The sequence below is a fragment of the Argentina silus genome, assembly GCF_951799395.1.
Source record: "Argentina silus genome assembly, chromosome: Y".
Classification (NCBI taxonomy): domain Eukaryota; kingdom Metazoa; phylum Chordata; class Actinopteri; order Argentiniformes; family Argentinidae; genus Argentina; species Argentina silus.
In genome coordinates, this window is record NC_139654.1 from 35,933,482 (window position 1) to 35,949,669 (window position 16,188).

At 47.1% G+C, this 16,188-nt stretch overlaps 1 protein-coding gene across 2 annotated transcripts in view; it reads right to left on the reverse strand.

The window, feature by feature from the left end:
- The window catches only part of LOC310824260 (cullin-3-like), a 39,478-nt gene extending 24,716 nt beyond the window's left edge, over positions 1-14,762 (reverse strand). For both annotated transcript variants that reach the window (XM_083697102.1, XM_083697101.1), the window contains exons 1-2: positions 14,507-14,762; positions 1,614-1,811 (exon numbers count right to left, since the gene is read on the reverse strand). In XM_083697102.1, coding sequence (XP_083553228.1) covers positions 1,614-1,811; positions 14,507-14,569 — 261 coding nt within the window. In that variant the 5' untranslated portion in view covers positions 14,570-14,762. The remainder of the gene's footprint in view (positions 1-1,613; positions 1,812-14,506) is intronic.
- Between the last annotated feature and the right edge of the window lie 1,426 nt (positions 14,763-16,188).

Sequence of the window (16,188 nt, forward strand, 5' to 3'; positions counted from 1 at the left end):
GCAACCTGTCCTTTCTCAATAGTTGAGTCTACAGACGATCCACAAGGAAACTTTTGTCAGTCCGTTGAAGCAATCACAGCTCTCTGTAAACCACTCAGTAGGCAAAAGGCAATACTATTTGCCAAAATCTCATAAATGGTCAATACTAATAATGATCACCCAAATAGCAAAAAACAAAGTTTAGAGACAAAAGATTCGATAGCATACTCTCACAATGTGTATGATGACGTAACCTTGCTAGCTGACAAAGATGGATTACCCCAAACCAGATGACGGTAAGAGCACAACCAAAATGTAACTCGCATAGCCAGTGGCAAATCCACTGTTTAAACCTGCCGCGCGACGTCTACCGCCGGTTGCTGCGTTGCGCACATTTGAATCTACCGCCAGTTGCTGCGTGGTGTATTTGAACCAATGACAGTGCATTATATGCTGCACCCATGAAAAGTGCGCCACGCAGCAACTGGCGGTAGATTCAAATGTGCGCAACGCAGCAACCGGCGGTAGATGCAATGTTGCGTCGCGCAGCATCCGGCACAAATGGGTTAACCATGGTGGAGTGTTGCAAATTCGGCTCTCTTAAGCCTAGTCCGATGAACATGTGATGCGTTGCTTCCTTTCATAGGTGGGTCCAGCTGTCCGTCACCTGAACGGCCAAGTGCCTGTCTCCTTCCTGCCCTGCCTGAACCTACGTAGATTTTAATATCTAGCATGATGATTGGGCATCTCCACAGTAGGCATAACCTGTATATTTACAAGGATCTCATTGACCAGTTGATTCAAGACAGGGAAAACAGTCACAGCTCCAAGACAATCAGACGCTGCAAATTAACTCTGGTGAAATACTTCAGTAGAATATGTGGGGCAGTGTGGACAATGGTATGTGGTTGAAGCAGGAATGTTCAACTGTGCGATACATAAAGGACTATGCGATACACAAACTATAATCCAACAGGTTTCTAACTAATCACACAAGCAAACAGCAGATGGATCTGGTAGCTTGATGACTGAAAATGGATAAACACAAATCCACATTTGAAACAGGAGGCTTTTTCAATCAGTAGGGCTTGTCAAAGAGAGGACTGTCATCAATGCAGGTTTGTGAGGTGCCTGAGGTCTGCTCAACTTTCTCATTTCATTTCCAACCCCTAAATCTGATGTTGTTATGAATGGGAGTGAGCCATGTTTTCATGTATTCACTTTGTTTTGTAAGTCCACAGCATCATCCACAGATCCCTGGAGCTTTGTCAGTAATAGGTTTAATATGAGCGCTTCACTTCATCAAACTGTCAGCATACCAAACAGGCTGAAGCCTGTGAACAGCCTGTCTGTAATGTAATGTTGGTGGGGGCCTGGATTCAAGAGACCAAGCATTCAGGTTCCCTTACTATCAACAATTAAGAGCTTGTGCAAAGCTGAGCTTGAGTGACTATTTTCTCCAACTATAGAGACTGTACAAGAGTAACGGTGCACAAGTGGAATATAATGGGTTGTCTGAGATTTCTTTGGATGACAATAAACAATCACAAACCAAAGGCACAGGGGACAATCTAATAGGCAACTGTTGTATGCTGGGCTCAACTTTGTGCTGTGCCATCCTGCGTTGGCCTTACTTTGTTGATGAGATGCTCAGTGACGACCTCCCGCAGCCCTGTATAGAGCTTCTCTCCGTGCTTGTGCAGAACCATGGTGTAGGCGTTCCGGTAGAGCTCCTCAAAGCTCAGCCCACTGTTGTTCTTCCTCTGTATCTCCTGAATGGCGTTCTTCAAGAGGTCCCAGATGTTGTTGACATACTTCTCATCCATCGTCATCTGCAGCAGACAAGGGAAGGAAGAGTGAGAGCATGGGCAAACGTTTGGGGGTCTTCCTCCCTTTTCTTCTCAAGAGAATTTGAGCAAAGGCAGTTTGATTAACATTTTCATTCAGGTATAATGTCAGTCACTTCTTTTGGACAGCAATCACTGAGACAAGTCTACAGGAGTCTGAGACCCCAAAGTCTCCATTTGCTTATTTTACACTTAACTGTTACTATTCTATGATGCAATATCTGACAGTTGCATGTAACATCAAGAAGAGAAAGCACCTCTTTGGATGCCATCATGTTAAATTGGTTAATTTGTTGATTGGTTAATTTGTTGACTCTATTCTCATTCTTCCTATGTGCATTAATGTGATGTTGTGCGCTAGATAAAGGTTCTGTTAAAAGAGCATGACACAATCATGACCAGGTTATCGCAGAGTTCACCATTAATGTCGAATGTTCACAAGCATAGTTAGCAACACGTAGACTCGAGTCATCACATCAGGTATTGAACAATGTGTAAACTCCTCATGATTTCTTCGAATTTAAAAGCATGGTCATGGCATATTGGGTATTCTTAATGGCATCTAGGATCCAATATGATCGAGAGTCACACAGGGATGAGCAAATCATTATCAATTATTAAATCATAAAATATATTTTGGAGTCAGATATAACCTAATGATAACTTGTGACCACTAGTGTGTAGAGTACGCTTTAGCATGCCCATAACAGTCTGAAGTTGTACTGGTGAATAAACGTATGTCTATATTCTAATCCTGTCCAGTCCTTTCTCTATTCTTCTGTGTTTTATCAATTCTTCACCATCACATGGCGACATCGGCCATATTCACAGCTTGAAATAAATCCCTTGGCCCCTTTAGCCTGTCACATTCAACCATGGCCAGTTAGAGCTGGAGGTTCTCCAAGTGAGGCTGGGTAATAGCAGCTGAAAACCTAGAAGGTGTTTGGATATATCAGAATCAGAATTCTTTTATTTGGCCAAGTATATTTGCACATACAGGAAAATGACTTGGTGAGGTTGGTGCATGGACATAAAAAACAAATAGCAAATATTGACAAGAAATTTACAAAGTAACAAAGTATTAACAAACAGCAAAAACAAATTTACAAAAAAGAGCAGCAGAACAATACAACTTGTAGGCTGTGTGAGTAAATGGCAATGAGGCTAGAGGCTGTGAAATGGTTGTGGGGCATGTACACTATAAATTAGAATAATTTTAAATAATTATAAATTACACTGTCAGTGCGTTGTCTGTGTGACAGGTTGGGGGGGGGGGGGTCAGAGAGAGGCAGGGGGCTTGGTTGTGAGCCCCACTGCCATGGGGAAGAAACTGTTTAGGTGGCGCAATGTTTTAGTCTTGATTGACCGGAACCTTTTGCCGGATAGAAGAGTCTATGGAAGAGGTTGTGACCACGATGGGAAGGATCAGCGATGATCTTTCCTGCTCTCTTACTGGTCCTGGAGTGGAACAGGTCCAGGAGAGATGGCAGGTTGCAGCCGATGACCTTCTCGGCTGACCGAATGATCCGCTGCAATCTGCCTTTGTCCTTGGCAGTGGAGGCAGCGAACCAGACGGTGATTGATGAGCTGAGGATGGACTCAATGATGGCCACGTAGAACTCAACCGTCACTTTCTGCGGCATGTTGAATTTCTTCAGCTGCCGGAGGAAGAACATCCTCTGCTGGTGGAGGTGATGTTCTCCACCCACCTGAGGTCCTTCAACATTATTGTCCCCAGGAATCTGAATGACTCCACAATGTTAACTGGGAAGTCACACATGATGAGGGGGGCGGTTGGGGCTGGGCTTCTCCTGAAGTCTACTACCATCTCTACAGTTTTTAGGGCCTTCAGCTCCAAGTAGTTCTGGCTGCACCAGGAAGCCAGGCTGCCAACTTCCTCCCTGTGGGCGGCCTCATCACCGTTGGAGATTAATCCAATGAGGGTCGTGTCATCCGCGAACTTCAGGAGTTTGACAGAAGGGTGGCTAGAGGTGCAGCTGTTGGTGTAGAGGGAGAAGAGTAGAGGAGAGAGCACACAGCCTTGTGGGGCTCCGGTGCTGATGGTCCGGGGCTCCGAGACAAGCTTGCCCAGCCGTACCTGCTGCTTCCTGTCTGTCAGAAAGTCAGTGATCCACCTGCAGGTGGGCTCAGGCACGCTCAGCTGGGATAGCTTGTCCTGGAGGAGAGCTGGGGCGATAGTGTTAAATGCAGAGCTGAAGTCCACAAACAGGATCCTGGTGTAGGTGCCGGGGGAGTCTAGGTGCTGTAGGATGAAGTGAAGTCCCATGTTGACTGCGTTGTCTACAGACCTGTTGGCTCTATAGGCAAACTGCAGTGGGTCAAGGAGGGGGTTGGTGATGGCCTTGAGGTGGGTGAGCACGAGGCGCTCAAAGGTCTTCATTACCACAGAGGTCAGGGCGACTGGTCTGTAGTCATTAAGGCCTGTGATCCTCTGCTTTTTGGGAACTGGGATGATGGTGGATTTGGATGGTTTGAAGCAGGCAGGTACCATGCATTCAGCCAGTGAGGTGTTAAAGATGTCCGTAAACACTGGAGACAGCTGGTCTGCACAGTGCTTCAGTCGTAATGCCAGTAGGCTAATTTTTTTTTATTTGTATATATATTTTATTAGCAGGAGAGAACTTGTACAGGGGGGTAAGCAGGGGAGAAGAGGTCTCGGGGTTAGGGTTAGTATAGGGGGGTAAGTGAGGGTGAAGCGGTCTTTAGGAGGGACTGTTAAGATGTAGCTTGAAGAGATGGGTTTTCAATCTACGGCGGAAGATCGGAAGTGACTCTGCAGTCCTGACCATTGTGGGAAGCTCATTCCACCAGCGGGGCGCCAGGACAGTGAAAAGCCGTGACCGAGTAGCGCGGCCACTGCATCCACGTAGAGGCGGCGGTGCCAGGCCGGCAGCCGAGGAGCGGAGTCATCTTGCAGGGGTTTGGGGGCTAACCATTGCTTGCAAGTAGGGAGAGGCTGTTCCCTTTGCCGCCCGGTAAGCAAGCACCAGGATCTTGAATTTGATGCAAGCTGCTACCGGGAGCCAGTGGAGGGTGCGGAGGAGGGGCGTGACATGGGAGAATTTGGGGAGATTGAACACCAGACGAGCGGCAGCGTTCTGGATGAGCTGCAGAGGCCTGATGGAGGAGGCGGGGAGTCCGGCCAAGAGTGCGTTGCAGTAGTCAAGGCGAGAGATTACAAGTGCTTGGACCAAAAGTTGTGCTGCATCTCTGGTGAAGAATGGACGTATCCTTCTGATGTTTTAGAGTAAGAATCTACAGGAGCGTGCTGTCGCTGTGATGTTCGCCACACAGGATAAGCGGTTGTCAAGGATCACCCCAAGGTTCTTGGCTGTATGGGAGGAGGTCACAGTAGAGTTTTCTACTGATGGAGAAGTCTTGGAGAGGGCAGGCTTTCCCTGGGAGGAAGAGCAGCTCAGTCTTGTCAAGGTTGAGCTTTAGGTGGTGGGCTGACATCCAAGCAGAAACGTCTGCAAGACATGCCGAGACACGTGTTGCCACCTGTGAGTCAGAAGGGGGGAAGGAGTGAACAAGTTGAGTGTCATCTGCGTAAGTGTGGTAGGAATGTAAGAAATTACAGCGCCGAGAGATTTGGTATAGAGAGAGAACAGTAAAGGCCCAAGGACAGAGCCCTGGGGGACACCAGTGGTGAGGGGTCGTGGAGAGGACAGCGATCCTCTCCACGTCACCTGGTAGGAGCGATCGGCCAGGTAGGATGCAAACCAGGAGAGTGCAGAGCCAGAGATGCCCAATTCTGAGAGGGTGGAGAGAATGATTGGGTGGTTTACTGTGTCAAATGCAGCAGACAGGTCCAGAAGAATGAGAACAGAGGAGAGGGAGGAAGCTTGAGCGGAGTGGAGAGCCTCCGTGACAGCGAGGAGAGCAGTTTCAGTTGATTGCCCAGCTTTAAAGCCGGATTGGTGAGGGTCAAAGAAGTTGTTTTGAAGGAGGTAGTTAGACAATTGGTTAGAGACAGCACGTTCAAGGGTTTTAGATAAGAAGGAGAGAAGGGATAACGGTCTGTAGTTATGGACAGCAGACGGGTCAAGAGTTAGTTTCTTGAGAAGAGGCTTGACTCTGGCTGTCTTGAAGGCAGCTGGGACAGATCCTGTGGATAGAGAGGAATTGATTAAGGTGGTAAGGAACGGAAGGAGGTCTTTGGAGATGGATTGGAGAAAGAAGGAGGGGATAGGATCGAAGGGGCAGGTGGTTGCCTGCTTGGATGTGACCAGCTTTAGAACATCCTCAGGGGAGAGGGGGGAGACATCTGCTAAACCAGGGACTGGGAGTTGCGCAGTGGGTTTGGGAGGAGAGGTAGCATTGTTGGTGAGAGGTAGAGGGAAGGAGCTGCAAATGTCATCAACCTTCTTTTCAAAGTAGGTGACAAAGTCATCGGCAGACAGGGAGGAGGGAGGAGGGGGAGGAGGAGGGTTGAGGAGTGAGGAAAATGTGGAAAAACGTTTCCTTGGGTCAGAGACAGAGGATTGAATTTTGGAATGGTAGTATAAGGCTTTAGCAGCTGATGCAGATGAGGTGTAGTTGAGGAGGAGAGAGAGATAAGAGTCTAGATCATCAGGAATGCCAGATTTTCTCTTTCCTCTCAGCTGCCCGGAGCCCTATTCTACAAGCTTGCAGGGTTTCAGACAGCCAGGGAGCGCATGGAGCGGATGGTGCCGGCCTTGAGATCTGTGGACAGAGAGAGTCGAAGGATGAGGAAAGAGAGGACAGGGGGGTGGAGGACGCTGCATCAGTGGATAGAAGTGAGAAGGATTCAACAGAGGGTAGGGCAGATAAGACAGAGGAAGAAAGAGTGGAGAGTGAGAGGGTGCGCAGGCCACGACGAGAGGACACAGTGTGGGTAGAGGCTGGTTGGGAGGGTGAGCATTTGAGAGGGAGAGGGAGAAGGATACAAAATGATGGTCTGAAACTGGAAGAGGGGTAACAGTGAGGTTTGAGGTATGGGAGGATCTAGTGAAGGTCAAGCTGATTGCCCGCCTTATGAGTGGGAGGAGAGTGGGTCAGGGTAAGGCCGAAGGAGGATAGAAGGTCAAGCGTTCCAGACGAGTGAAGCTTCTCCGACTGGATGTTGAAGTCTCCGAGTAGTGTGAGCGGTGTGCCGTCCTCAGGGAATGAGCTGAGAAGGACATCCATCTCATCTAAGAAGTGTCCAAGCTGACCTGGAGGGCGATAGATAACAACAACGTGAAGTTTGACAGGGGAGGTGATAGAAACAGCACGGAATTCAAAGGATGATATGGACAGGTGTGACAGGGGAAGGACATTATGTGACCACTTAGGCGAGATGAGTCCTGTTCCTCTTCCTCAACCAGAGAGTCTAGGGGAGTGAGAAAAGGAGTAGGCATCAGAGAGGGCTGCCGGGGTAGCTGTGTTATCAGGTGTAATCCATGTCTCTGTGAGAGCAAGGAAGTGGAGAGACATGAAGCAGGCATAGGCTGAGATAGCCTCTGCTTTCCGGACCGCCGATTGGCAGTTCCAAGGTCCTCCCGTGACAGTGAGGTCATGGTCAGTTGAGCATGGTGGGTAGATTAGGTTGGAAGGGTTGCGAGTTGAGGTGTAGCGTCGATGTGTCCTCCTAATGGAGGAAATAACAGGAAAGGGGAGAAAGCACATTGTGATTTTTTGCCGATATAGAGGGAGAGGGTTAGTGGGAAAAGTATACACAATACACTCGGGGTAATAAAGAAATTATCAAGATAGAATAAAAATACTTAGTAGTGCGGCCTTCCTCGATGGACTCCACAGATAGCCACCTATGTCTTTGTGTCTTCGTGTCAGGAGGCTGTCGCAGAGGCTAACGCTTCAGGCTGGAGAACAGGCTTCCGGCAGGACAGCCACTGAAAAAACAAACAACTCCTAATAGCACACCGACTAGAAACAAGATTAAGCTAACTTAGAGTGGAGAACAGGCTTCACCACTCACTCAATCCCAAATGTCACCACTCCTGAAAGCCCTCTCCTTCTCCAAACGAAGCAGTTTGAGTCTTGCTGTGAACCAGGGCTCGTCATTGTTGTAATTCACCCTGGTGCATGTTGGAATACATCTGTCCTCACAGAAGCTGATGTAGCTTGATCACAGACTCTGTATTCGTCCAGGCTGTTAGAAGCAGTCCTAAAAATGTCAAGGCAGTCACACAGCTGCTCCACTGCTTCTATGCTGCTCCAATTCTTTGATGTCCGCACAGCAGGTTTAGAAAGTTTTAGTTTCTGCCTGTATGCCGGGATCAGATGAATAAGAGCGTGGTCAGATAGTCCCAGAGCCGCGCTGGGTTTTTTATTCCCGGTAGAGGCAAGCGTAATCCTCTCTCCCTGAAGCGCACTAAAGCCCCGGCGCGTTTGCCGCGGCACCGCCGCCTTCGTCGCACTGCTTGGCCAAGGGCCAGAGCACCGTTGACCAGAATATCCAGTAAATCCACGGAGGCGAGAAAGTTGGGACATAAATTAGATGGTGTTGAGTCCCTGATGTTAAGCATCTCGTCCCTCATGAAAATAAACTTAGTGGAATCACAATTAACGGAATTAAAGACTAGAAACAAACAAAGAAGTGCGCACCAACACACCATGGCAGCCGTATGAGGCGCCATCTTCTTCTTATTATTATTATAATAATAATAATATCACTCTTACCACCCGACCCCACAAAAAAACACCATTTAATGGGAAGTGTTGGTGTGGTTGGACAGGAAACACAGCGATCATGTGTAAAGGACCAAGTAGAATACAGTGCCTTCGGAAAGTAATCAGACCCCTTCACTTTTTCCACATTTTGTTGTGTTATAGACTCAATTTAAAATGGATTAAATTAAAAGAATTTGCCATCAATCCACAAACTATACCCCAGAATGACAAAGCGAAAACAAGTTTAGAAATTTCAGTAAATTTATTAAAATTGAAAAACAGAAATACCTCATGTACATACAGTAAGTATTCAGACCCTTTGCTATGACACTCTTAAAATGATCTAAAATGCAAATATGTCATCAACAAATCACTCAATAATATGAATTGAGTCCATCTTAATGCAAGGATAATAGTTCATGCAATTTTGGAATTAATATCTGTGTGTAATTGATTCCAATGCAAATCAGAGACCCTATAAAAACAAAGATATTAATTCCTAAATTACATAACTTTTCTCCTCCTACCTCTCAGGCAGACAGATCTCTGTTGGTCAAGGAAAATGTGTCTCTTCCTCAGCCCAAGTGATCTTTTTAGGCTCAATTTTATTCTCATAATACATGCCATCACTAGGCCAGATTATTAAACACAATAATATTAGAATTGATTTTTGGACTTTACTGATAACTTTAAGGCTTGGCATCGGACTACATTTCTGACCTTTTAATCTAAGGGTACGACCCTTAGCGCAGCCTAAGATCCTCAGACAGGGCCCTTCTGGCCATTCCGGAGTTTAGACTGAAGACAAAGGGTGACCGTGCCTTTGCCATGAGGGCCCCTAGACTCTGGAACGACCTGCCTGAGGATATTAGGCTAGCAAGATCAGTATTTTCTCTCCTTAAAACTGTTTTTTAGACTAGCCTTTAACTGACGCTGCCCTTGTTTTTAATGTGTTGTGTTTTCCTACTGACATTTTGTTTTTATTTGCATATTTGTTTATCTGCACATTTGTAAAGCACTTTGTAACACTGTTTTGACATTTGCTATATAAATTAAGTTTATTATTATTATTATTATTATCATCATCATCGTCTTCTCTGCAAACTAAACACATTAGTCAAAATGCTGCAACCATTTGCCTGGGTCACATTCAGTACTGACAAACTGGCAAATTGTAGGAGCAGATAGTAGCCTCATGGTTTAAATTATTGTGAGGTGGATATGTGTCCATTTTTTCTAGCCCTGGTTGTGTCCTTGCTTGACACCCATTCACAAACTCAGCCGAGAAGGCAATGGGCCACATAGTCTTTGATTCAAATCGCTCATGCTGAGTTTGACATCAATTTGTAGGACCTTAAGCAACGTGGAGTTCATCATGATAAGTCACTGAATGCTTACATTTGGGATTGAGTGGTGAAGCCTATTCTCCAGTCTAAGTAAATTAATTGAATCTTGTTTAAAAGTAGCTGTTGTATTTTACTGTGGCTATCCTGCCTTAAGCTCTGGGACCTAGTTTCTATTGAAAGCCATCTGTTTGAAGCCAATTGTTGTCAATCTCCAGTGGGAGGGCCTGAAACTACTCTGCAAGGTATTTTAACTCCTGCTCACCTTGAACCAGGACTAACACATTTGGGATTGAGTGGTGAAAACTGTCTGGTTGCTAACTGATCGTTAGGTGGGGAGGGGCTGCTACCCTGCCAGTCATCAACAATTACAGAATCTGCATTTCTATCCTGACGGTCACAGAGCGACAGCCTCCTGACACGAAGACGAAGGAGTCAATCTGTGGAGTCCATCGAGAAAGGCCTGAGAGGAAGGCCAACCTACTAAATATTTTCATTCTATTTGTTTATTTTTTCACTACTCTGAGTGTATTGAGCGCTACCTACATCTTGTATTACCCACAAACCCTCTCTCTCTACATCAGCAAATATCACAACGTGCTTCCTCCCCATTCCTGTTATTTCATCCCTCAGGAGGACACATCAACGCTACACCTCCCCTTGCAACCATTCCAATCTAATCTAAGCACCATGCTCAACTGACCACGATCTCACCGTCACGGGAGGACTTTGGAACTGCCAGTCAGCGGTCCGGAAAGCAGAGGCGATCTCAGCTTATGCCTCTCCACTTCCTTGCCCCTCACAGAAACATGGATTACACCGGAAAACAGCTACTCTGGCAGCCCTCTCTGATGCCTACTCCTTTTCTCATTCCCCTAGACTCTCTGGTCGAGGGGGAGGCACAGTCCTTATCTCACCTAAATGGTCACATAATGTCCTTCCCGTGTCACACCTGTCCATATCCACCTTCGAATTCCATGCCGTTTCTGTCACCTGCCCTGTCCAACTTCACATTGTCATTATCTATCGTCCACCAGGTCAGCTTGGCCACTTCTTAGATGACATGGATGTCCTTCTCAGCTTCTTCCCTGAGGACGGTACACCGCTCTTACTACTGGCTGACTTTAACATCCAGTCAGAGAAGCTTCACTCGTCTAGAGTACTTGACCTCCTCTCCGCATTCGGCCTTAAGGCCTAAGGCAGGCAATCAGCTCGACCTTGTCTTCACCAGATCCATACCTCCAACCTTACTGATGAAGCCACCTCCATCCTCCTGTCCACTCTTTCCTCATCCTTCCACTCTCTCTGTCCACAGATCTCAAGGCCGGCACGATCCTCTCCACGCGCTCCTTGGCTGTCTGAAACCCTGCAAGCTTGTAGAATAGGGCTCCAGGCAGCTGAGAAAGAAATTGAGAAAAACTGGCCTCCCTGATGACCTAAAACCTTCTCTCTCTCCTCCTCAACTACACCTCATCTGCATCAGCTGCTAAAGCTTCTTACTACCATTCCAAAATTCAATCCTCTGCCTCTGACCCAAGGAAATTGTCCTCCACATTTTCTCACTCCTCCCAACCCTCCTCCTCCTACCTGTCCGCGGATGACTTTGTAAGTCTTCGGTCTTTCTCTCTACCTCTCGCCAACACTGCTACCTCTCCTCCCAAACCCACTGCGCTACACTCGGTCTCTGGTTTATCAGCTTTTCCCCCCTCTCACCTGATGATATTCTAAAACTGGTCACATCCAAGTGGACAACCACCTGCCCCCTCGATCCTATCCGCTTCCCCCTTTCTTCAATCCATCTCCAAAGACCACCTTCTGTTCCTTACCACCATAATCAATTCCTCTCTATCCACAGGATCTATTCCAGCTGCCTTTAAGACAGCCAGAGTCAAGCCTCTTCTCAAGAAACCAACTCTTGAGGCATCTGATGTCCATAACTACAGACCGGTATCCCTTCTCTCCTTCTTATCTAAAACCCTTGAACAAAGACTGCTCTCCTTGCTGTCACGGAGGCCCTCCACTCTGCTCGAGCTTCCTCCCTCTCCTCTGTTCTTATTCTTCTGGACCTGTCTGCTGCATTCAACACAGTATACCACCCGATCCTTCTCGCCACCCTCTCAGAACTGGGCATCTCTGGCTCTGCACTCTCCTGGTTTGTATCCTACCTGGCCGATCGCTGTCCTCTCCACGAGCCCTCACCACTGGGGTCCCCCAGGGCTCTGTCCCTCTATACCAAATCTCTTGGCTCTGTAATTTCCTCACATGGTTTCTCCTACCACGCTATGCAGACAACACTCAACTCCTTCTCTCTTTCCCACCTTCTGACTCACAGGTGGCAACACGTGTCTCTGCGTGTCTTGCAGACATTTCTGCTTGGATGTCAGCCCACCACCTCAAGCTCAACCTTAACAAGACTGAGCTGCTCTTCCTCCTGGGGAAAGCCTGCCCTCTCCAAGACTTCTCCATCACAGTAGAGAACTCTACAAAGAGTGCAAAGAACCTTGGGGTGATCCTTGACAACCACTTATCCTGTGTGGCGAAAATCACAGCGACAGCACGCTCCTGTAGATTCTTCCTCTACAACATCAGAAGGATACGTCCATTCCTCACCAGAGAAGCAGCACAACTTTTGGTCCAAACACTTGTGATCTCTCGCCTTGACTACTGCAACGCACTCTTGGCCGGGCTCCCCGCCTCCGCCATCAGGCCTCTGCAGCTCATCCTGGTGTTCAATCTCCCCAAATTCTCCCATGTCACACCCCTCCTTCTCACCCTTCACTGGCTCCCGGTAGCAGCTCGCATCAGATTCAAGACCCTGGTGCTCGCTTACCGGGCGGCAAAGGGAACAGCCCCTCCATATTTGCAAGCAATGGTCAGCCCCCAAACCCCTGCCCCATCACTCCGCTCTTCCACCTCGGCTGGCCGCCTGGCACCGCCTCCTCTACGTGGACACAGCAGCCGCGCTACTTGGTCACGGCTTTTCACTGTCCTGGCGCCCCGCCGGTGTAACGAGCTTCCCACTGCTGTCATGACTGCAGAGTCACTACCTATCTTCCGTAGATTGAAGACCCATCTCTTCAGGCTACATCTTAACTGTCCCTCCTAAAGACCTCTTCATCCCCACTACCCCCCTGTGCAGGTTTCTCTCCTGTAAATAAATTTAAAAGAAAAAAAATGAAAAAAGCATTGTGACTACCAATAGAAGAGAAGAAGAAGATGCAATCAATTCTCATCAATTGTAGGAATATGTGATACGTGCATCCCCCCCCGGACAACACACACGCACTGCAGCACACACCCCCTCCGAGACAACACACGTGCACACCCAAGGGAGAACAGAGCTCTGGGCTCTGGGCACAGGGTCAGCCATATTCGACACCCCTGGAGCAGTTAGGGGTTAAGGGCACAACGGCAGTGGTAGGCACCTTAGATATGATGCCGGTAACCTTCCAGTTACCAGCTCACATCCGGCTCCCTCCTGGAGTGGGGATCGACCCAGCGACCTGCCGATTGCTGGCCGGCCTCTCTAACCTCTAGGCTACCTGCTGCCCCCAACACGAACGCAGTCCCCCACTACCAGAAATTATGCAATCGAGATTCCCACATTTGGGGAATTCGCAGGGGTCAGCACAACCGGAGTGCAATGGCTGAGCCTCGCCCTGGGTGAACCACCTTCTTGATCATGGTGTCTCCCTTGCCAGGTAAGTAGCCCCTGGTCCTAGCATAAATTAATTTTTCTTATGATGACTGATGGATAGATGATTCACTTACTTTGAACTATCAACATTTGGCAAGACACCGCTTTAGACTCAAACTCACCTGACCTGATTCTAGAAGTGTTGCTGAGTTGACTTGTACCAGAGATGAGTTGAAATTATTACAAAATAGTTCTGTACAGTCCAGTTTATACAAATATAATAGGCATGTGTAAAATTACATGTAATAGCACAAATAAGTAAATTGGAAAGACCGAAATGACTTTTTCGAAATGATATACTTTCTACTCTGTGACTTGGCGTTATTTTACCAAAAATAAGAGAACATTTTGCGATCCCATCACTTTCCATTCATGTCTTAAATCGCGCTTTTATTTTGAAGTCACGAAAAACGAAACCGGAAGTCCTAAAGGAGGTAAATAGAGCTTATTGGAGCTCAGAGAACACACACTACATCATTTCTGAATCATCATGGATCACAGCACTTTATTAGCAACAATCATGGAAAACAATAAACAAGATTTTCTTTCCACGCAAACGCGGAAAGAACATGATAACATACAGCTGCCCTATTACTAACATATCAAATTAAATTGGTCACAATCAGAAGTCCTAAAACCATCAGTTTCTGAATTGTTGAGGTAAAAACAACAAGTGTCAAGAGGGCCACGAAGCTATAACGCCAAATATTTGGCCAACATTAGCTATGTCGATAACTGCCTACGTTTAGCTTACATCATAGGGTTTGCAAAATAAAGAGGACAGTAATATAGCAAGCTAGATATCTAGTTCAATAATTGTCTGACAACACATTTGAATGAATGCGAACAAGCTTCAAAGACATGTTATAGCCACACGCACTGTTTACTGAAAGACCAGCCCTTAGCTATCAAGCTAATTAATTCTCCAGCTAGTAACCCAAACCTCGGCGTTCGAGTCACCGCCTACTGCGGTGTGTACTTACAGGAAACGCTCGTATCCTCATCTTGGTGTCCTTCTTGGTGCCGCCTTTGCTGAGATTGGACATGGTTGCCTCGTCTGTGTATTCTGTATTTACATGAAAGTATTTACTGTGTAGGGAAAGGGGCGTGCACGAGTGGGACAGTCGATCAGCTTCCACTCGACCTTCCTTGTAAGTCCGCGTCCCTCTTGTCAGTTGTTCACAACCAAACACCAGTTTCGCTTTCCCGTAGTTCTCCACACAACACAGCAATGGCGACTACCCACAGTTCTCACTGCGCAGAGCTCACGCACTATACTCACGCGAGATAGATTAATTGATTTCCTTAGAGCAGTGGTTCCCAAACGTTTAACAGTCATGTACCCCCTGTCGGTTATTTTGTAGCCTAATTGATATTCTATGAACATTATCCCTTACACATTAGACATTGTGATAATATTATTCTGTTGGATAGGGTGCATGCATTTATTTTCGGTACTGAGACTGCAGTCGGCAATTCAACAGGACAACAGGACTACGATTTATTTCGTAGTACCCCCCCTAGATCGATCCACGTACCCCACTTTGACAATAGTGGCCTTAGAGGTAACAATGTTGTGGGTCATTGGATAGGAATAAAGGTCTCAATATTGTAGGCCTACTTTAACTGTGTTAAATGTAATTATAAAACAGATAATATGATAGACTAGACACTATGACAATATATAAATTAAGTTTTACTGAATGACACAAACCACTTGCGAACTACAAAGAGCAGCAGCCATCTACCCCTAGCCTTTCAACCTATTATTACTCAGTCAGACATATGCCAGGTGAGAAGTCCATCCAAATATATGCTGAAGGGGGAGACATCAATTCTGCCCCCTTCCTTGAGATCCCTTACCTCGATGGGCCAAATGACTGTGATCTCTGTGATGTTTCATAAGTCCTCTCAGGAATGTGTTGATGTAGCGGTGTCATATGAATAGAATAGATAGGATGAGGTTGGTTCTCCTTGCAAACAGCTCTTAATTTAAATACTATGGTTTGAAGTCAGGTGTTAGAACAGAAGTAGAGGGTCCGTCGTTCTCAGTCTCTCTCTCTCTCTCTCTCTCTCTCTCACTCTCTTCACTCTAACCTAACATGACCATTCTTGCACTAATTAACACAAACTCTGTTAATTAGTGAACTGCCCAAAATCCCCGGCATACTGGTGAACTTCTACCGCTGCACCATCGAGAGCATCCTCACCAACTGTGTATGGTATGGCAACTGCTCTGCTTCTGACCGGAAAGCACTGCAGAGGGTGGTGAAAACTGCCCAACGCATCACCGGTTCCTCACTCCCCTCCATTGAGGCTGTCCAGGGCAAACGATGCTTGCATAAGGCACGCAGCATCGTCAAGGACATTTCTCACCCCAACCATAGACTGTTCACCCCACTCCCCTGCGGGAGGCACTACAGGTCTCTCCGCACCCGAACCAGCAGGTTCAGAGGAAGCTTCTTCTCTGCGGCTGTCACCCTACTGAACTCCAACTCTGCACCTAGGTGACAACCTACCAACCCCTGCAACCCCCCGCCCCCCCCCCCCCCCCCCCGGACAATTGCACTACTCTACCCTACAGTATTCCTATAAACTGTGCATACTGTATCCTCACTTGTACACACTGCTCTTACTACATACCACTGCTCTTCTGTACATATCT